Below are 17189 nucleotides of genomic sequence, written 5' to 3' on the forward strand. Positions count from 1 at the left end.
CACTGCCGCATCAAACTGATCTGTATTACACACCAAGCCACCTTCATAAAACCATAGAACATAGACATAGAACAGTGTGTGTACAAATCACTGAGCAGAACCAGAAATGGATACCAGCTGTCATTTATTCAATGTGCATTTTTAATAGTCATCAGCATATATATATATACACACACACACACACACACACACACACACCTTTATATAGGTTGACCACATTCTCTGAGGCATTTGCTGTGCTTGGCTATGGTTAAGCATGTTTTCTTTACCATAGCTGCTAGTGATTCACCGTGCTTGTCCGTGCTTTGCCATGCTTTCACTGCAGTAAACCCTTAGAAGGGCACGTGCTAGTCTAGTATCAATGGCTTTTTCATAGTCATAGTAATATTAACTAAATATCGTTCCATTGTGCGCTTTTTAAAAATATTTTTATTAATACAACCGGCAACTTAGCAACACTGTTGTGGGGAAAGCGTTTCACCACAGAGGCAGGAGGCTGGTTGAATGAGCAATGAGGTCAAAGTGTCTGAGATTGAAGCGACCCGAAAGAAACCCTCGATAAGGAAACAGTGGGAGCCTGTCCAGGGGGTTAGGGGTCGATGACGGAATACTCTGCCCGGAAGCTGCCTGGGTGTGCCAGGTACTCCCCGTGGAACTCGATTTCTGCCCGGCTTCCCGACGAACGCCAGAAGAACAGCTGGTTCCCGTGGAACACCGAGGTCTTGAGAGCATCGACGTCGCGGATCTGAGAGGAGAGGAAAGCGACACTCAAAACCCGTTTTCTTACCTCTCATGCATTGGCATTTCAGTGTGCAACTGCAGCGCGAATTGTCTTTGTTTCGCAGGATTATCGAGTGACACCCACCAGGATGTAGGTAGACTGCGTCCTGTTGACCGCTGAAGCCAGGTTGACGCCGAGGGCCCGGATCTCAATCTTTCGGCTGGGGGCCACGTTGATGAAAGTGCGGCAGGTCTGCCTCCCGGGATCCGAGGACCCCACGGGGTTCACGAGCTCTCCGGAGGAGCCAAACAGCTGCACGTCACAGTCTGCAACAAACACAGCAGCATGGGAGAAACAGCCTGAGAATACACTCGACGCGCTGCTTAACATGCCCTGCAGACTGACAGACTGACTTACAGACCAGATCATACACCAGTCCCTTTCAATCCAGGTACAGGACACCAGTCCCTTCCAATCCAGGTACAGGACACTAGTCCCTTCCAATTCAGGACCTTGTTCTAACCAAGACCTTAATGTCCAATTGAAATAATCTGTCACACGACAAGACACTTGAGTTGTACAATTAAGGACTGGTCTGGATTTTACGAGACGCGAGCGAGTGCCGCTGTTCTAGAGTCAAGCTCCCCACCCCGTGGTTTTTCTGTTCAGTGTCTTTGCTTCTTTGCCCATGACTCATCACTTTATTTAATGATGCCTGTACAATCTGCAGGACTCTAGGACCTGCTCTGTGCTCCCCTGTAGTTCTGTGTGGCTCACCCCCGTAGTATCTCTTCGGTGCAGGCTGGCTCCAGTAATGCAGCAGCACTCCGCTGCCCGGCGCCAGTCTGCCCTGACGGATCAGCAGCACGTTGGTCCGGGAGGTGCGGGTGAAGCCAGCCAGGCGCTCGCACTTCTTCATCAGCATCAGCCGGTCGTAGAACAGCACAAACTCCCCTGTGGAGGGACAGACACACGGACAGAGCACACTGAACCGGGTCCCACGGCAGAGAAACTAACAAATCTGAGCTCTGACATATCGTTTCTGTCGTGGGTTAACACACTTTGGTGTTTTAGAGACACTTACTACTCCCCCGACGTTGCTAAAGCAGTTCCAACGTAGTATAACGACTCCCTCGGAGATATTCTAGTTTTATATATACGATGGACGTCGGGAATCAATTCAATCTACTGTACTGACTTCTATAGCATCCCACCCTGTGATTAGCCCGGGGGCTGCTTTGTGCAGCCAGACCTACTCTCTCTGCAGTTCAGGGAGCTGGAGATGACCTTCACCACGATGACCTCCCCAAGCGGCCGGCCAATGGACAGCAAGCAGTCTCTGGTCCCCACGTCCGTCAGGTCCACGATGCCTGAGTCCTGGAGCAGCAGCTTTCCGCAGACACCTGCAGCGAGGAAACCAAGGCAAGCAGACAGGCTCTTTGGATGGTGCCTTTGTCAATCACACACACTGCTGTTTGGAGTTCTGGATGACTGCAGTAGTTTTGGCAGTGCTAGAGGCTAACTGCAGTTCTTTTTCATATGGGACGATATAGTCTGACTTCTGTATGGAGTGAAAATACCATTATATATAGATAAAGTCGGGTTTCCCTGACCATATGTCAATAATAATAATAAGGTAACTCTTTACCTTAAGTCTCTCTAAATGCACAGTAACTGCACTGCACTGACACAGTAATTGCACATATGGCAGTGTCATTGCAGTGCAACAACCTGCTTAATTACAAAATAAAAAAATCGTCTGCTGTCTTTTGCAATGGGGCTCCATTTACAAATGCTGCTGGCAATGTAATAACTACGCAACCACACACACAATTACAGTGCAGTTAAGCTTAATGTAACGTGTTCCCAAACAATGATAAAATCCACAACAGAAGGAAGATCTGCCACCTAACTGGTATCGGCGTCCTCCGGTGCTGGCAGGGTTGCTGGTTCCGGGGTGCTGTGGCTGGGGCTCTGTGGGGAGGTGGTGGGTACCCCCGGGACCCCTGGGGTCGGGGTCTCATCAGGGCAGGGTCCCCGGCTGCAGCCCTGGATGGTGATGGGCTTGGGGAGGTGCATGCAGAAGAGAGAGCTGAGAGACTGAGAGAGAGCCTGGTGGACACAGGACACCTGCCTGGACTGGATCCCATTGCCACACGAAGCAGAGCACTGCAGATACAGGAGCACAGCCACAGAATGCATGCTCTAGTTACTTATAGCACTGCAGCGGAAAAACAAAGCACGCCTTACTACCAACACATCTTAAAAAAGTACGACGTAACGTCCACTTTATCGAGCTACAATCGTATGCAATGCATCTATGGGTTGAAATACAGCTCCTCGGTTTGACCACCCTCACCTCTGTCCAGTTCTGCACTGCCCAGCTTAAAGTGCAGGCGCTGACCATGCAGGGGACCAGGGTTGAAGGTTTGCCGGCCATAGGACACTGCGTTTCGGCCACCTCTGTATCCGTTCCTCTGTCAAACTGGACACAGGCCACTGACCGCTCGGCCACCCCAAAGCCACATGTGGCGGAACACTGTCCAGCGTCAGAGACTGTCCACCTGAGAGTGAGATGGAAGAGGTAGAGAGCTTTCAGGTTCTAAAGAGCTGCAGACGAATCTCCCTGTGCAGCAAGCAGAACAATCCGACAGATTGCAGAGATAAATCAGCTCGAATCTACATCTGTGTGTGAGAGATCAACAGGTATTGTGTTGCGGGCCGGGGTACCTGGGAGGGCAGGGGTGCGGGCTGCAAGGTTCCTGCTCTTCAGGTCTGGGAGCTGCCCAGCACTCCGTCCCGTTCAGGACCTCCTCGCTCTCCTCGCCGTCCCGTGCGCAGTACAGGACCCTCTGCGCCACGCCCCCGCCACACGACGCACTGCACACGCCGGCCTTGTAGCGCCACCTGCAGACCGGATTAAAAAAAAAAAAACACTCGCTAGCGTCTCGTTTTCAGTACTTTACTGCAATGCTCATTTCTCTTGCATTTTCTCTTTCATTTTTACTTTTAAAAAAATAGGAGTTATATTTAAAAGTACAGCTCTCCCCTTCTCAATCCATCACTATACCGATGCTGTAGAGAGTCCCTGTGGGTCTTACGCTGGGGGGCACGGCGCCTGGTTACAAGCCTCCAGCCTCCTCTCCGGTTTCGAAGTCTCCCCGCATTGTCCCTCCGTCACCACAGCCTTCGATTCGTGATCCACGCAGGAGAAGCTAATTTCCACCTCCCCTGGACAAACACAGAGAGGAGCACTTTGACACTTCCGCCATCGCATGACTCCACTCCTGCCGAAGCTCTAACCCGGGCCCACTTGCTCCCACCACCCCCCCCTCCTCCTAGCCTCCTGGTTGAGAGAAGAGGAAACGCAGCTGCCTGTGACACCGCCTTACCTCCCCCACAGCTCACAGAGCACTGTCCAATCACAGGGCTCCACACGTACACAGGCTGCTCCCTGGGGTGAGTGATGTCATAAAGCCCGGTCTTGTGCATCCGTGGAGCCTGGGAAAGACCAGGAGAAAACGAGGGCAAGTGATGTAACCCTTAGGGGTGCTTTAAGAAGCATTTATCGACAGGTATACAAATAAATCCATTCATTAGTGTGTTGATTTCAAAACAAGAAAAGTTGTCCTTCCCTCACCTTTACAACCGAATACCAATCAATGGCAAATGAACTTGTGTTTCATATATATCACAAATCTAAGCCTTTCTATATTGACTTGACCGCCCCTACACTGTATACCTCTGACCAGGTCCTTAAATCCCAGCCGATGGGACACACATTGACCACACAGGACACGATCTCCGCAGGTCTCTCTGCTTCCGGACACAACCGCTCGTCCACCTCCACGTCGGAGCCGTTGAGAGACCGGACACACGCCACAGAGCGGCTGGACACCCCGGGGCCACACAGCGCAGAGCAGTTACCGAGCTGGGACACAGTCCACCTGGCACACAGAATCACTCACATTTACTCCACAGTTCAACAGAGAAAAGACAGAGCACACTGTGCAAAGCTTCTTAGGGTGCTAAAAGACATGACAGAGTAACAGTAAAATACCAAACACTAGCAAGCATGCTTTCAAGTTTTATTTGCAAACAAAAAAGAAGATTTTGTAATCAGATGCACCCCAAAATAATGCCTGGCACAAAAATACACAGAAGTCAGCCCTTATCTACGAGGCTAAAAAATATAACGACTATATTAGAAATTCAGGTTTGCTTTTTAATCCTGTAGCGCTCTGTAAAAAACCTGACTGCTTTGTGATAACAAAATGATTGCATGTATTATATTATAGGAAGGGTTGATCTTTTTGTAAATGGTAACTGAATGTTTTGATTGTGAAAACACACGTGCAAAGTTTACATGCCAAACTCAGTGGGGCTCGGAGGAATCACTGCTTCTGAACCTGGTCCCCCTGAATCCCATTAAAACCCCCTCACCCTTTCCAGCGCCAGACTGGGTTACGAGCAGCAGGTTTAGATGCACTAGGAATGCATTCCTCAAACTGTCAATCTGAATCTGACTGTGCATATAATCGAGGTGGGTGAGTGCGATGCTGAGGGGCATTGGTCACCTCGGGGGGCAGAGCTGGGTGTTGCAGGGCTCCGAGTCCTCCATGCGGGGTAGGTGCCCACAGCTCTCCTCAGCAAGGGATTCCTCCAGTGTCCCATTATCCCTTGCGCAGTAGACCTCCCTTTGCTGCACCCCCCCTCCGCAGCTGACACTGCAAGGAGAGCGGGCTCTGGACCTCCAGCTGAGAACAACACCATAGAAAATACAGGAGAAGCACAGCGAGGTGTATTAATGCATCGTGAAAGCATAGTCAAATCAAAGTAAAGGAGCAGAACCATGGGGGGAGCATGGGAAATTACTGGGCAGAATTACACTGTGAATCGTTTCTCGGAGGTACACCACTCCACTGTTTAGATCAAGAACAGAGCAGGCTTGAAAAGCTCCAGGGCAGATGGGCGGCACTCAGAGTTACTGCGATATATTTGCAAGGTAATTTCACATGAATTTCCCTTGCTTATACAGTGTAATCACTGTGTTTTTCCGTGGTTTTGACCACGCTTCACCGCTGTTCTCAATGTCTTTGCTTGTGCTTTGCCCTGCAGTCAATGCCCTTTGCTCTGTCTTTACCGCTACTCTTTGTGTTTGGCTGGGTAGCGTACCTGGCCGGGCAGGGCTCCAGGGTGCAGCTCTCGCTGGCATGCAGGGCTGATTCTTGGGGGCACTTGGAAGGAGGCAGTTTGCTCGTCAGCCCCTTGTGTCGCCTCACACAGTGGAGCAGCCGCTCTCTCACCCCAATACCACAGGTGGCGCTGCAGGGACTGAACTCCCCCACCTGCCAGCTGAAGGAAGCAGAAATATGTAACTCTTCTTGACTGCCATTCAGCATTTACAGGTGAACAGTAAACTAAACTGATGAGAGAGACAAGACACCTTTACACATGTTGTCAAAGACATGAGCTGGAAAATGAGGGATGGATAAATCGATTGTTCGATTGTCAACCGGGCTAATTTACCATTCAAAGTTAATCAAGTGAAGAAACGGCTGCTTTGGTTTGTGATGATCACTGCTTTTCCTAACCTCTGTGGAGAGCAGCGAACCACACAAACCCAAGCAGCTGTTTCTTCACTTGATTCACTCAGAACAGTAAATTAGCCCGGTCAACACCAACGACCCTCGTCTGCGGAGTGCTCAATCCAAATTGTCAAGCAATCGCCTCTTGCAGCACTAACGAGAATCGAATTGATCTAAACTAGTGGCAAAGCCAGTTTCTAAAGTGCTGTGCAGCAGTATCTGACCTGGGGGGGCAGGGTCGGGGGCTGCAGGGTTCCTGTTTGATGGGGGGCTGGGGAGGTCCCCCGCAGTGTGTCTCCTCCACCGCCCCCTTCGTGCTTGGATCAATGCAAATATAGGTAGTCTTCTGTACCCCTGAAACATGACAGAAAACTAGAGTCTGTACAGCCCAGGAAAGGAGTCCAGTGCAATCACATTCAGCCCAGGCAAGGAGTCCAGTGCAATCACACTCAGCCCAGGCAAGGAGTCCAGTGCAATCACACTCAGCCCAGGCAAGGAGTCCAGTGCAATCACACTCAGCCCAGGCAAGGAGTCCAGTGCAATCACACTCAGCCCAGGCAAGGAGTCCAGTGCAATCACACTCAGCCCAGGCAAGGAGTCCAGTGCAATCACACTCAGCCCAGGCAAGGAGTCCAGTGCAATCACACTCAGCCCAGGCAAGGAGTCCAGTGCAATCACACTCAGCCCAGGCAAGGAGTCCAGTGCAATCACACTCAGCCCAGGCAAGGAGTCCAGTGCAATCACACTCAGCCCAGGCAAGGAGTCCAGTGCAATCACAGCCCAGGCAAGGAGTCCAGTGCAATCACACTCAGCCCAGGCAAGGAGTCCAGTGCAATCACACTCAGCAAAGGAGTCCAGTGCAATCACACTCAGCCCAGGCAAGGAGTCCAGTGCAATCACACTCAGCCCAGGCAAGGAGTCCAGTGCAATCACACTCAGCCCAGGCAAGGAGTCCAGTGCAATCACACTCAGCCCAGGCAAGGAGTCCAGTGCAATCACACTCAGCCCAGGCAAGGAGTCCAGTGCAATCACACTCAGCCCAGGCAAGGAGTCCAGTGCAATCACACTCAGCCCAGGCAAGGAGTCCAGTGCAATCACACTCAGCCCAGGCAAGGAGTCCAGTGCAATCACACTCAGCCCAGGCAAGGAGTCCAGTGCAATCACACTCAGCCCAGGCAAGGAGTCCAGTGCAATCACACTCAGCCCAGGCAAGGAGTCCAGTGCAATCACACTCAGCCCAGGCAAGGAGTCCAGTGCAATCACATTCAGCCCAGGCAAGGAGTCCAGTGCAATCACACTCAGCCCAGGCAAGGAGTCCAGTGCAATCACACTCAGCCAATGAACTCACAAGCAATCAATGCAGCCAATGAACTGCAGAACGCATTGCAGGATGCAAGTAAGGCTATAAAACTTATATACAAACAATTAGATTGATCGTCTGATTGATTGATCATTTAATTGATCGGTTGGTTGATTGATCATTTAATTGATTGATTGATTGGTTGATCGATTGATCGGTCGATTGATCGATTGATTGATTGATTGGTAAGTTGTGCTCTCTCACCCCCCCCGCAGGTCACGGAGCAGGCTGCAGTCACGGGCGCCCACGTGAAGGACAGCTTCTCTTTGGGGATGTAGAAGGAGTAGCTGATACTGGGGCTGGTCACCTCCCCGTACTCTTTACCATACTTCCGGTACACCTGGAGCCAAGAGGAAAGACGTGGATTGCAATGCGCTCTGCAGAGCAGTGATGCAGAAACATTTAGTTTAGCCCTGACTGTCACAGTGATAGCAGTTCATGAACATGTGACACTTAGAAGAGGACAGTAAGATGGTGAGTTTATGCAAGGTCTGCATAATGAGAGCTGCACGTTTCTCCATGTGTACGTGTACAGTGTCAGTGTGTGAGTGTGGTGGGTATGAGAGAAACACAGTGTGTGTGTGTGTGTGTGTGTGAGAGCTCTCACCTGTATCTGTGTCTCCTCCAGCACTGGCCCCAGCAGGTACACCTCCTCTGAGCTGGGCAGGTTGTCCTCAGTCAGGTGCAGCCGGTACTCCACCCTGCTGTCCTCCAGAGCGGAGGGGTGTGTGCTGCTGCCGGACACGCTTCCCTTCCCTGACACCACATACTGACCATTCACCTGCACCGCTGCAGGGACACACACCCACAGAGACAGGGACACAGACAGGCAGACAGGCAGAGCTTATTACAGCCTTGAGCACTGGAGAGCAGCACACTAACCTCCGAGACGCCCTAACCCACTCCAGCCCGGTAACCTCTCACAGCATCTAAAACTCAGGACAGTGTAGCTCCGTAACCTGTGACCCGTAACCCGTCCACACAGCACTCCGGTGCTCGAACCCGGCCTCCTTCTACTCACCTAGATGTGTGAAAAGAGACTTGCTGTTGATGATTCGGACGTGCGTTGCGTTCACTGGGACTGTCAGAAAGGTTACGTACTCTGGAAAACAAAGCAGGCATCAGCGACGTCTACCTGCCCTGCCCTGCGCTGCGCTGGCAACAAGTAACAAACGATCCGTTCACAGCGTGCACAGAGTGTTGAGAGTGTAATTCTCACGCCCTCTTTGCTGTGTCTGCCATGCAAAGAGTGCAAGAGAAATCATCAACCTGATGAGAAGCAGCCACCGGACACTCACTCACACATCTCAACAGCAAACAGACACCTGACATTAACATGCTTAATCTGTTTTATAGAACCTGCTGAGGTGTAAACATTCATTGACATTCTGAGGCTAAGATCTACACTAATAGGCTCCAACAGGGAATTGCCTTATAACAGATGTAAGAGCTGTGAAAAAAACCATGGCCCAGAATGTTTTCTAAAATGCTTTTTCCCAGCTCTGTGTTAGAGCCATGCCCTAGAACCTGACCAAGTTTCTTTACAATGTCACAGTCAGTTCTCTAGACACACAATTTCAAAATGTCAGTGTGAAGCACAGATACAGTAAGTACGGGCGCCAGCACGTTATCCCTGTCTACTTGGCTGGTTTCTGCACCTCTGGGCTTCCCCTCTGTGTAGGAGTCAGTGATCTCATTGCACGTAGAGCTGTTTCCTCCACACAGCCCACAGACATCCAGGACCTTCCCAGAATCCATCCTGCCATCGCATCCAAACACCTGCCAGAGAAAAAGAAAGAAAACTCTTCAATATCCCCAGCTCCAAGCTGTCTAAAATTAAAAAACCAGGAGCCTTTCAATGTGGAAGACCCCGTTCTTACCCTGCACCTTCCCGCCACACACACGCTGAGGGGCACTGCTGGGTCAGCGCTGCTCGGCTCACACCTCGTTCCGTCCTGGAAATGCGTCCCCCGGCTCATCATGAAATTCTTCCCCTCGGATCGGCACATGAGCTTGCATTGATCGTCACCTGTCCAGGGGATAAGCTGGCGTGTTACAGACAAGAAGAGAATCGTCTCTGAATCTGAACTGTTGTATTGGACTGAAGCTGTCTGAAACATCGTGTAGGAGACAGCACTGGGGTTCCCAACCGAACCCCCAGCACGCCTCCATGGCTCTGTCACAAAGGGCCTGTTTATTCTCCTGGTATTAAAGAAGGGGAGAATTTCTTGTTGTTTCTTAAAGGCGGGTCACCTTTGGCAAAGCCGAGAGCGGGAATCCACTTGTAGTAGGAGGGCACTCCGGGGGAGAGGAACAGCGGCTCTGTGTTGGTGAGGGAGCACTGGTCAGCCATGAACTCCAGCTGGGTGCTTGAGCAGGCCTGCAGCCGGAGAGGGAGGGAGGAATGTTTCAAGGAATGTTTTTTTTTTTTTTTAAGTGTTCGATGCTTTTGACAAATTTGAACAAGCAATCTTTTCATGGGTCCCTGGGCTTGCCCATTACTGTGCTGTGCTCGTGCCACCTCTGCTTGTGTGCATTGAGTGCACCAGCACAGGAAAGCAGAGCGCACTCAGAGGCACTGTCTGCAGATACCTTGGGGTCCTCGCTGGGAAGGATGTCAATATATAAAAGAGCACAGGGGTTTCTTACCTGTCTGCTGCAGAGCTCAGCTTCCAGGTCCTGCCCCTGACATTGCTGACCACCAAAGGCAGGTCTAATGAGGAAACAGATATTCACATCAGGGTCATCTCCAGCAAACACAGGTGGGGCAGCTCTACAGTGTTCATAGTGTAGTACTGTATGCACATGAACAGTAGTTATTTTACAAAATAAATACAAATCTCAGTTTAGTGCATTTCTGTAAGTACTGTTTGCAGGGTTATTTGTACAGATGCTTTCTGCATCACTAAGGAGTCCAGGTTTTTTTTCTGATTTTTGCAACCTGTGTGTGACAGGGTGAGAAGCGTGCAAAGACACAGCACCATGCCTCTGGAGTGAGCCTTACCTGGGGTTGTTACACTGCCTCCTTCTGGACTTGACTCCTCCCCCACAGGAGCGGGAGCACGGAGAGAGCTCCGACCAGCTAGACCAGGCTCCGTGCACAACCTCCAGGGACTTGAGCTGCGACGGGGAAACGCAGCGCCCCTTCAGACACCACTGGGGAACGGGAGGACACAGCGTTAAGGGTCATTAACACAAGAGCCACAGCTGCACGTTATTTCTTTTTGTAACCAGTTCAGGGGTGCCGTGGAAAAAAAAAGAACTTCGAATCCCTCCATTTCAGATTCAAACTAGATAACCATTTCAGTTTTTTCAGTGCATAAAAGACAATGTGGGTTATTAAGTTTGTCCAGGATTGTTCAGATAAGCAGCTGACAGGGACGCAGTACCTGGTTGGGTCCGCACTCGGTGCCGTCCAGCACAGGGATGAGCAGGCGAGTGCAGCTGCTCCGATCACGAGGGTTCACGTGACAGGAGAGCACCCTGCACACATCCTTCAGGGAGAGAGGGAGGAAGAGGAGAAGAGGGAGGAGGAGGAGTCAGGGTGCCATTACATCTTCAATGAAGCAAGTCATTATCTCACATTCGGAACGAGATTTGTAGAAGTTTCTCACGGTATTTTTGCAGTTTTTCCATGATGCATTTCCCATGGTTAACCCTGGTTTGCCTTGTTTTTTTAATATGCTTTACCCCACCTTGCTATTCTTTACAATGCTTATCTATGCTTTACCATGCTTTCACTGTGCTTTATTCCACTTTTCTGTGCTTTAATGAACTCCTATAATTCTGCATGATTCCAGTTCTTGATGACTGTATTCTGTCTGCACCAACTGCATTGATTTTAAACCTCTTTGCAGCGTCATCAGTTACTAATGAAACCTGGAGGAGCGGGGACCTCTGGACCGGATTGTATTAGCATGCTGAACTCTGTGGCGCTCACCATGCCGGCGCGTGTGAAGGAGCAGGCCCGCGCGGAGCCCCCGAACGCGATCTTGCACTGATCGTCCGCCCCATAGTACAGCCCGGGCTTCCAGCCTGGGAGACCCCCCTCCAGGACAGGCAGGTCATCCAGGCAGGCAGCCTGACTCTGGCTGAAACAGCAACACACAAGAGAGAGACACCCATTCCAGGGGCTTCTTTTTGACTGTCAAAAAAATGCATCAAAGCTAATTAAAGAGTAACTTAGTACAGCAGGGATGGAAATAAGACTCTATTGCATAGCAGTTCTATCCATTCCTGGTTTTACTATGAGTTTCATAAGACACACCAGAGCTTGTTACCTATACACTGTCCTAATCAAGTTTTACTATGGGTGAGTTTGCAATAGGACACTTATTGCCATTCCTGAGCAGACAAAGCTTGTTACCTATATACACTGTTAAATGCTAATCTTTCATGCTCTGCAGTATAAACCTATTAATGGGTGAAACTGCCTGGCTGCAATAGTCCAGGTGTCAGGGTTATTGCCATTCCTGCTTCTGAGGATGCAGACAAAGCTCCTGTAATAGCTAAACATATATTTTCGAGCACTCAGATTAGCAGAACATTTTAAATGAGTATTTCTTTCATGCCCCTCTGCAGTTTATAATACAACAATATTAATCTGTAAGGGATCTGCCTGGCCTGCTATGCCACTCCAGTCCAGGTGTGGCAGGGTTATTTGAAGGCGGCGGCCACCCTCACCCGAGGAAGCGAAGGAACTGCTCCCGGCTGCACTGCGACCAGGTGAGATCCACGCTGTTGTAGCCCCCCTCGGAGGCCATCATGAAGCCACTGCTGCTGCAGGCGTTGCCTCTTACTGTCCATACAGCATTGGATCCCTGCCTCTTACTGTCCATACAGCACGGGATACCTGCCTCTTAGCCATACAGCACGATACCTGCCTCTTACTGTCCATACAGCACGGGATACCTGCCTCTTACTGTCCATACAGCACGGGATACCTGCCTCTTACTGTCCATACAGCACGGGATATGTCCATACAGCACGGGATACCTGCACGGGATACCTGCCTCTTACTGTCCATACAGCACGGGATACCTGCCTCTTACTGTCCATACAGCACGGGATACCTGCCTCTTACTGTCCATACAGCACGGGATACCTGCCTCTTACTCTTACTGTCCATACAGCACAGGATACCTGCCTCTTACTGTCCATACAGCACGGGATACCTGCCTCTTACTGTCCATACAGCACGGGATACCTGCCTCTTACTGTCCATACAGCACGGGATACCTGCCTCTTACTGTCCATACAGCACGGGATACCTGCCTCTTACTGTCCATACAGCACGGGATACCTGCCTCTTACTGTCCATACAGCACGGGATACCTGCCTCTTACTGTCCATACAGCACGGGATACCTGCCTCTTACTGTCCATACAGCACGGGATACCTGCCTCTTACTGTCCATACAGCACGGGATACCTGCCTCTTACTGTCCATACAGCACGGGATACCTGCCTCTTACTGTCCATACAGCACGGGATACCTGCCTCTTACTGTCCATACAGCACGGGATACCTGCCTCTTACTGTCCATACAGCACGGGATACCTGCCTCTTACTGTCCATACAGCACGGGATACCTGCCTCTTACTGTCCATACAGCACGGGATACCTGCCTCTTACTGTCCATACAGCACGGGATACCTGCCTCTTACTGTCCATACAGCACGGGATACCTGCCTCTTTCTGTCCATACAGCACGGGAGCACCAGTGACACTGCCTGCTGCCTACAGATTATTTTTATTCATCCCCATATGAGGTTGCCATGCCTGCCAGGGCTGTAGTTATGGAAGAAGCACAGTGTTTGATCTCAGAGGCAGGGGGTGCTGTGCTGTATCACTATGCCCTCACCTGTGCCCGATCTCGTGCGCGATGGTGATGCCCAGGTCGAAGCCAGTATCCTCGGTGATGACACAGCTCCACCCCTTCGAGCAGGCTCCTCCCAGCTGGGCCACGCCCCTCACTTGGCGGTTCCCGTCAGGCAGCTCCAGGTCATACCTGAACCAGAGGGGGGCGGGGGGCGTGATATTCTCAGACTGTGCTCCACACGGCTACACTTAGACAGCTTATGAACAGAGCTAGTGACAGTGGGTCACATAGGCAAGGAAGTCAAACCTGGACAATTAAGGATATCAATTAAGGGAAAGAGAGAAAAAAGAGCGACCAGGAAATGAACAGCTTAAGGCTGCCTCCACACACTAACTTCTACAGCCATACCGATGAATAAAAATCTAGTTCTCTGATCACTCCAGCAATCCCCACAAGGCTGCTTGAATTCCACACAGTCAGAGCGCTGTATGAACCCACGTTACTTCACATGACGTTACCGTGTGATGTACAGGACCAGGTCGGCGTGCTGGGGGTCCGAGTCGTTTTGGGGGTTGACTTTGTCACCCCAGTCGCACACGCTGATCAGAGACGATGTGATGTTGTTGTTTATCTCGATTTCTGCCTGGAAACAATAAGGCAATGAAGCTGTTTATATCCAGGAGCGAGACTGACACATTTACAAATGCAATATGCATTAGAATAACCCATCCATTACACTAATAATCAAACGCTGTAAACAAACCCAGTACCGTATGTGACCACCAGGTGGACTGTGACACTGTAGAAATCCTAGTTATAATACCCCATTCTCTGTCGTTTCCAGTCCATACCTGGGGCTCCGTCAGAATCACCATGCGGATCAGATGCACCCGAAGTGTGGCTCCCAGCGTGGTGTCCCTCAGGAGCTCCGCAGCCTGTCAGACAGCGAGGAGAACAGAGACAATGAACCCCCTGACATCTGGGGTAGGAAAAAGGGCAGCTCTGCTATTGAGAACACCTCCTGAGACAACATCAGAGTGCCGTCAAATTCATGATGTTAGCGACGGTCTACCTTTCACTAAGACTGACTGAAATGTTTTACATTTCGACTCATCATATGTCAGATCAAAATACTGATTCATCCTGGGTTATTTTCTGTTGTTATTGTTGTTCGCTACTTTTTGTAATCAGTATATTATTCAAAGACTTGAATAACAATGATTAAAACAGCTGAAGTGACTGTCAGCTGAGACAAAAGCAAGCAGGCCTCCCTCACGATGTTCAGGTTCGTCAGGATGTATCTCTCGGTGTCCTGTCTGTGGACCTGGTGCACGTCAGGCCCCACGACCACCAGCAGCTCCAGGTGACGGATATCCGCTGCCACGGCAACCCTCCGCTGACGCCGGGCCAGAGCTGAGGGCAGCAAACGCAGGGTGAGAGTCAGAGGAAAAGACCTTTGTGTGTCATGTGACACGCCCCTGGGGAGCGGCGAGGGCGTGGTTTCAACCGGGGACTGCTGTGAGACCAAACTCAATAAACTCCGAGACGACATTTATCTGCGCTCCACCTAGGAGAGGCTTTAAACCACAAGCCCAGGAGTTTAAAAAGAATCACAGAAAAGGCATCCAATCAGAGCAGTCCCTCAGCTGAAACCCCGCCCCTCGCCACTCTGCTGGGAACCAGCCTGGACCGTGAGGGTCTGCGAAGGGAGAGGCACTGTCCAGACAGCCCTGCTAGCCCCACTGCTTTCGTTTAGGTAACTCACTCTTGGCCCGGCTCTGTGTGTCTCCCTGTCGGTGCAGCAGATGGAATGCGATGTGAGGTCTGGCTTCACCGGTGTGGTCTATCAGGGGAAGATGCTTGTCCTGAATTGGCTGAATATGCAATCTGCTCTCGGCTCCCATCACCACACCTTGCTGCCAGGACAGAGTTGACAGATTGGACCAACCTTTTGGCAGTGCTTTGCAACTTTGTCTCAATTTTGTGGCAATACACTAGCTGTGCACTAGGAGGCGCTGTTGCTGAGTAATATAAAGACTCTCTGGCCGATCTAGTCTGCATTACATATACTGTGGAAGACAACTAGAACTGAGGAGCACTGCTTGAAGCAGTCCCTTAACACAGACAATAAAACACAATAGGCGTGCAATTGCAATAGCCTTATAAAAGTTTCCCATAGTAAAAGCAAAGCAAAGTGTAACAAAACACAGGGATAGCATGGTAAAGCATAGGGAAGCATTGCAAAACCCAGAGAGGTATGGTGAAACATATTAATAAACATGACAAACTATAGTATATACTAGTGGGAAAAGCATGAGGAAACTGCAAAACTACTGTGTGAAAATAAAGTTTTTATAAGGTTATGAAGCAACCACTCAAAATGATTGCAAGCAGCATAAGTAGATAAGCCCAGTCAACACTTGCATTGGAACAGAAAACCTGTTTCACACACAACAGAAAGAGGGGGGTGGAGGGCTCAGTGATGTAACAGCCTGACAGATGTGCAGATTCCAGCCAGGCTGACACTCACCAGATGTTGCTGGCAGAGGCTGACCAGGGCCCGGGCTCTGGGGGGCCGCAGCAGGGCTGGATTCTCACAGCAGACCCCCGGGAGCCGCTGCACCACGCTGACGGAGGTGTTTATCACCCGGTCCACAGCGAAGGAGCAGGAGAGGGGGCCCTTCCCTCTCCCTCTCCCGACCTCAAACACGTAGCTCTGTCCCTGGGCTGAAACGGAGCACAGCTGGGGGCTGCCGGCCTGGTTCTGGGGACTGCACTCAGGCCAAGTGATCCGGAACTCTGGAACTGGAAGAGAACCCATCGAGCAGAACTATCTCACCTCCCTTATAAAAGTATGCCACAGCAAAAACAGTGTAATAAAGCACAGTGAAAGCATGGCAAAGCACAGGTAAGCATTGTAACAAATAGCAAGGCTTGGTAAAGCATATTTAAAAAGCACAAATACTACAGTTTATATTTGAACACAGAGGTTACACTGCAAAGCATTTGGGAAAATTGTCTCTAATTGCAACCATTCGCTTTCTCCCAGTGAAGAAGGGGAGGGCTCTGCATACCTTCATGAGAGGAGTTTTTGCCAAAATAGTAGAAAACGTCTCCTAGATCCAGAGACTGCAAGAATTCCTGGGAAGAAAGACAGCAACTTATATACATGACAACATTCCCCAGCCATCACCTGGACAGGATTGGCTTAGTATTTCTGTAAGAGTATCCCATTGAATAACCATTGCTGACATGAGCCTAATGCCAGAAAGCTGTGCTTCTCCGCTATCTCCAACAGATCGCTTTCTCTTTAAGAATGCATGTGGTGGAAAAAAACCTGCAGAAAACCTCAACACTGCAGAGTTCAATGGACTTTGCAAGTGACCCGGCGGTCAGCCGCTGACTCTGCTACTGGGATAATGCCCATGGTTTTGTCTGCTTACCTTTTCTAATGGAGATCTCAACAGGGCTGCACAAGCTGGCAGGATTGCCAGCAGGAGAAGCAGAGGCTGTGCCATGCCTGTGTCTGTGTGCTCGGTGCAGGCTGTACTGTGCAGCTGCGAGCGCACTTTGTGTGCATATATTACAGGTCCTGTGCTGTTTTGGAAACTGTTATCTAAGGGAGCGGATGTTACAAATAAACTGGGACTGAGCTGATCAGTGACAGACCTCCCCCTTACTGAAGGGGGCAAGATCCTTT

At 50.4% G+C, this 17189-nt stretch overlaps 1 protein-coding gene across 1 annotated transcript; it reads right to left on the minus strand.

The window, feature by feature from the left end:
• Positions 1 to 107: 107 nt before the first annotated feature.
• On the minus strand, positions 108 to 17150 carry adamts13 (ADAM metallopeptidase with thrombospondin type 1 motif, 13). Its single transcript, XM_041242750.1, is given in 32 exon segments — positions 108 to 745; positions 866 to 1047; positions 1499 to 1675; positions 1978 to 2124; positions 2635 to 2890; positions 3081 to 3285; positions 3452 to 3628; positions 3823 to 3952; positions 4114 to 4222; positions 4464 to 4668; positions 5299 to 5478; positions 5897 to 6076; positions 6534 to 6663; positions 7874 to 8009; positions 8277 to 8458; positions 8691 to 8771; positions 9328 to 9448; positions 9550 to 9698; positions 9923 to 10049; positions 10319 to 10382; positions 10674 to 10825; positions 11059 to 11163; positions 11610 to 11760; positions 12353 to 12463; positions 13508 to 13678; positions 14008 to 14132; positions 14341 to 14424; positions 14766 to 14902; positions 15255 to 15405; positions 16020 to 16294; positions 16564 to 16630; positions 16933 to 17150. Coding segments are annotated over 32 exon segments (4698 nt in total). The 5' UTR covers positions 17008 to 17150; the 3' UTR covers positions 108 to 589.
• Between the last annotated feature and the right edge of the window lie 39 nt (positions 17151 to 17189).

Source organism: Polyodon spathula, unplaced genomic scaffold, assembly GCF_017654505.1.
Source record: "Polyodon spathula isolate WHYD16114869_AA unplaced genomic scaffold, ASM1765450v1 scaffolds_1422, whole genome shotgun sequence".
Lineage (NCBI taxonomy): Eukaryota > Metazoa > Chordata > Actinopteri > Acipenseriformes > Polyodontidae > Polyodon > Polyodon spathula.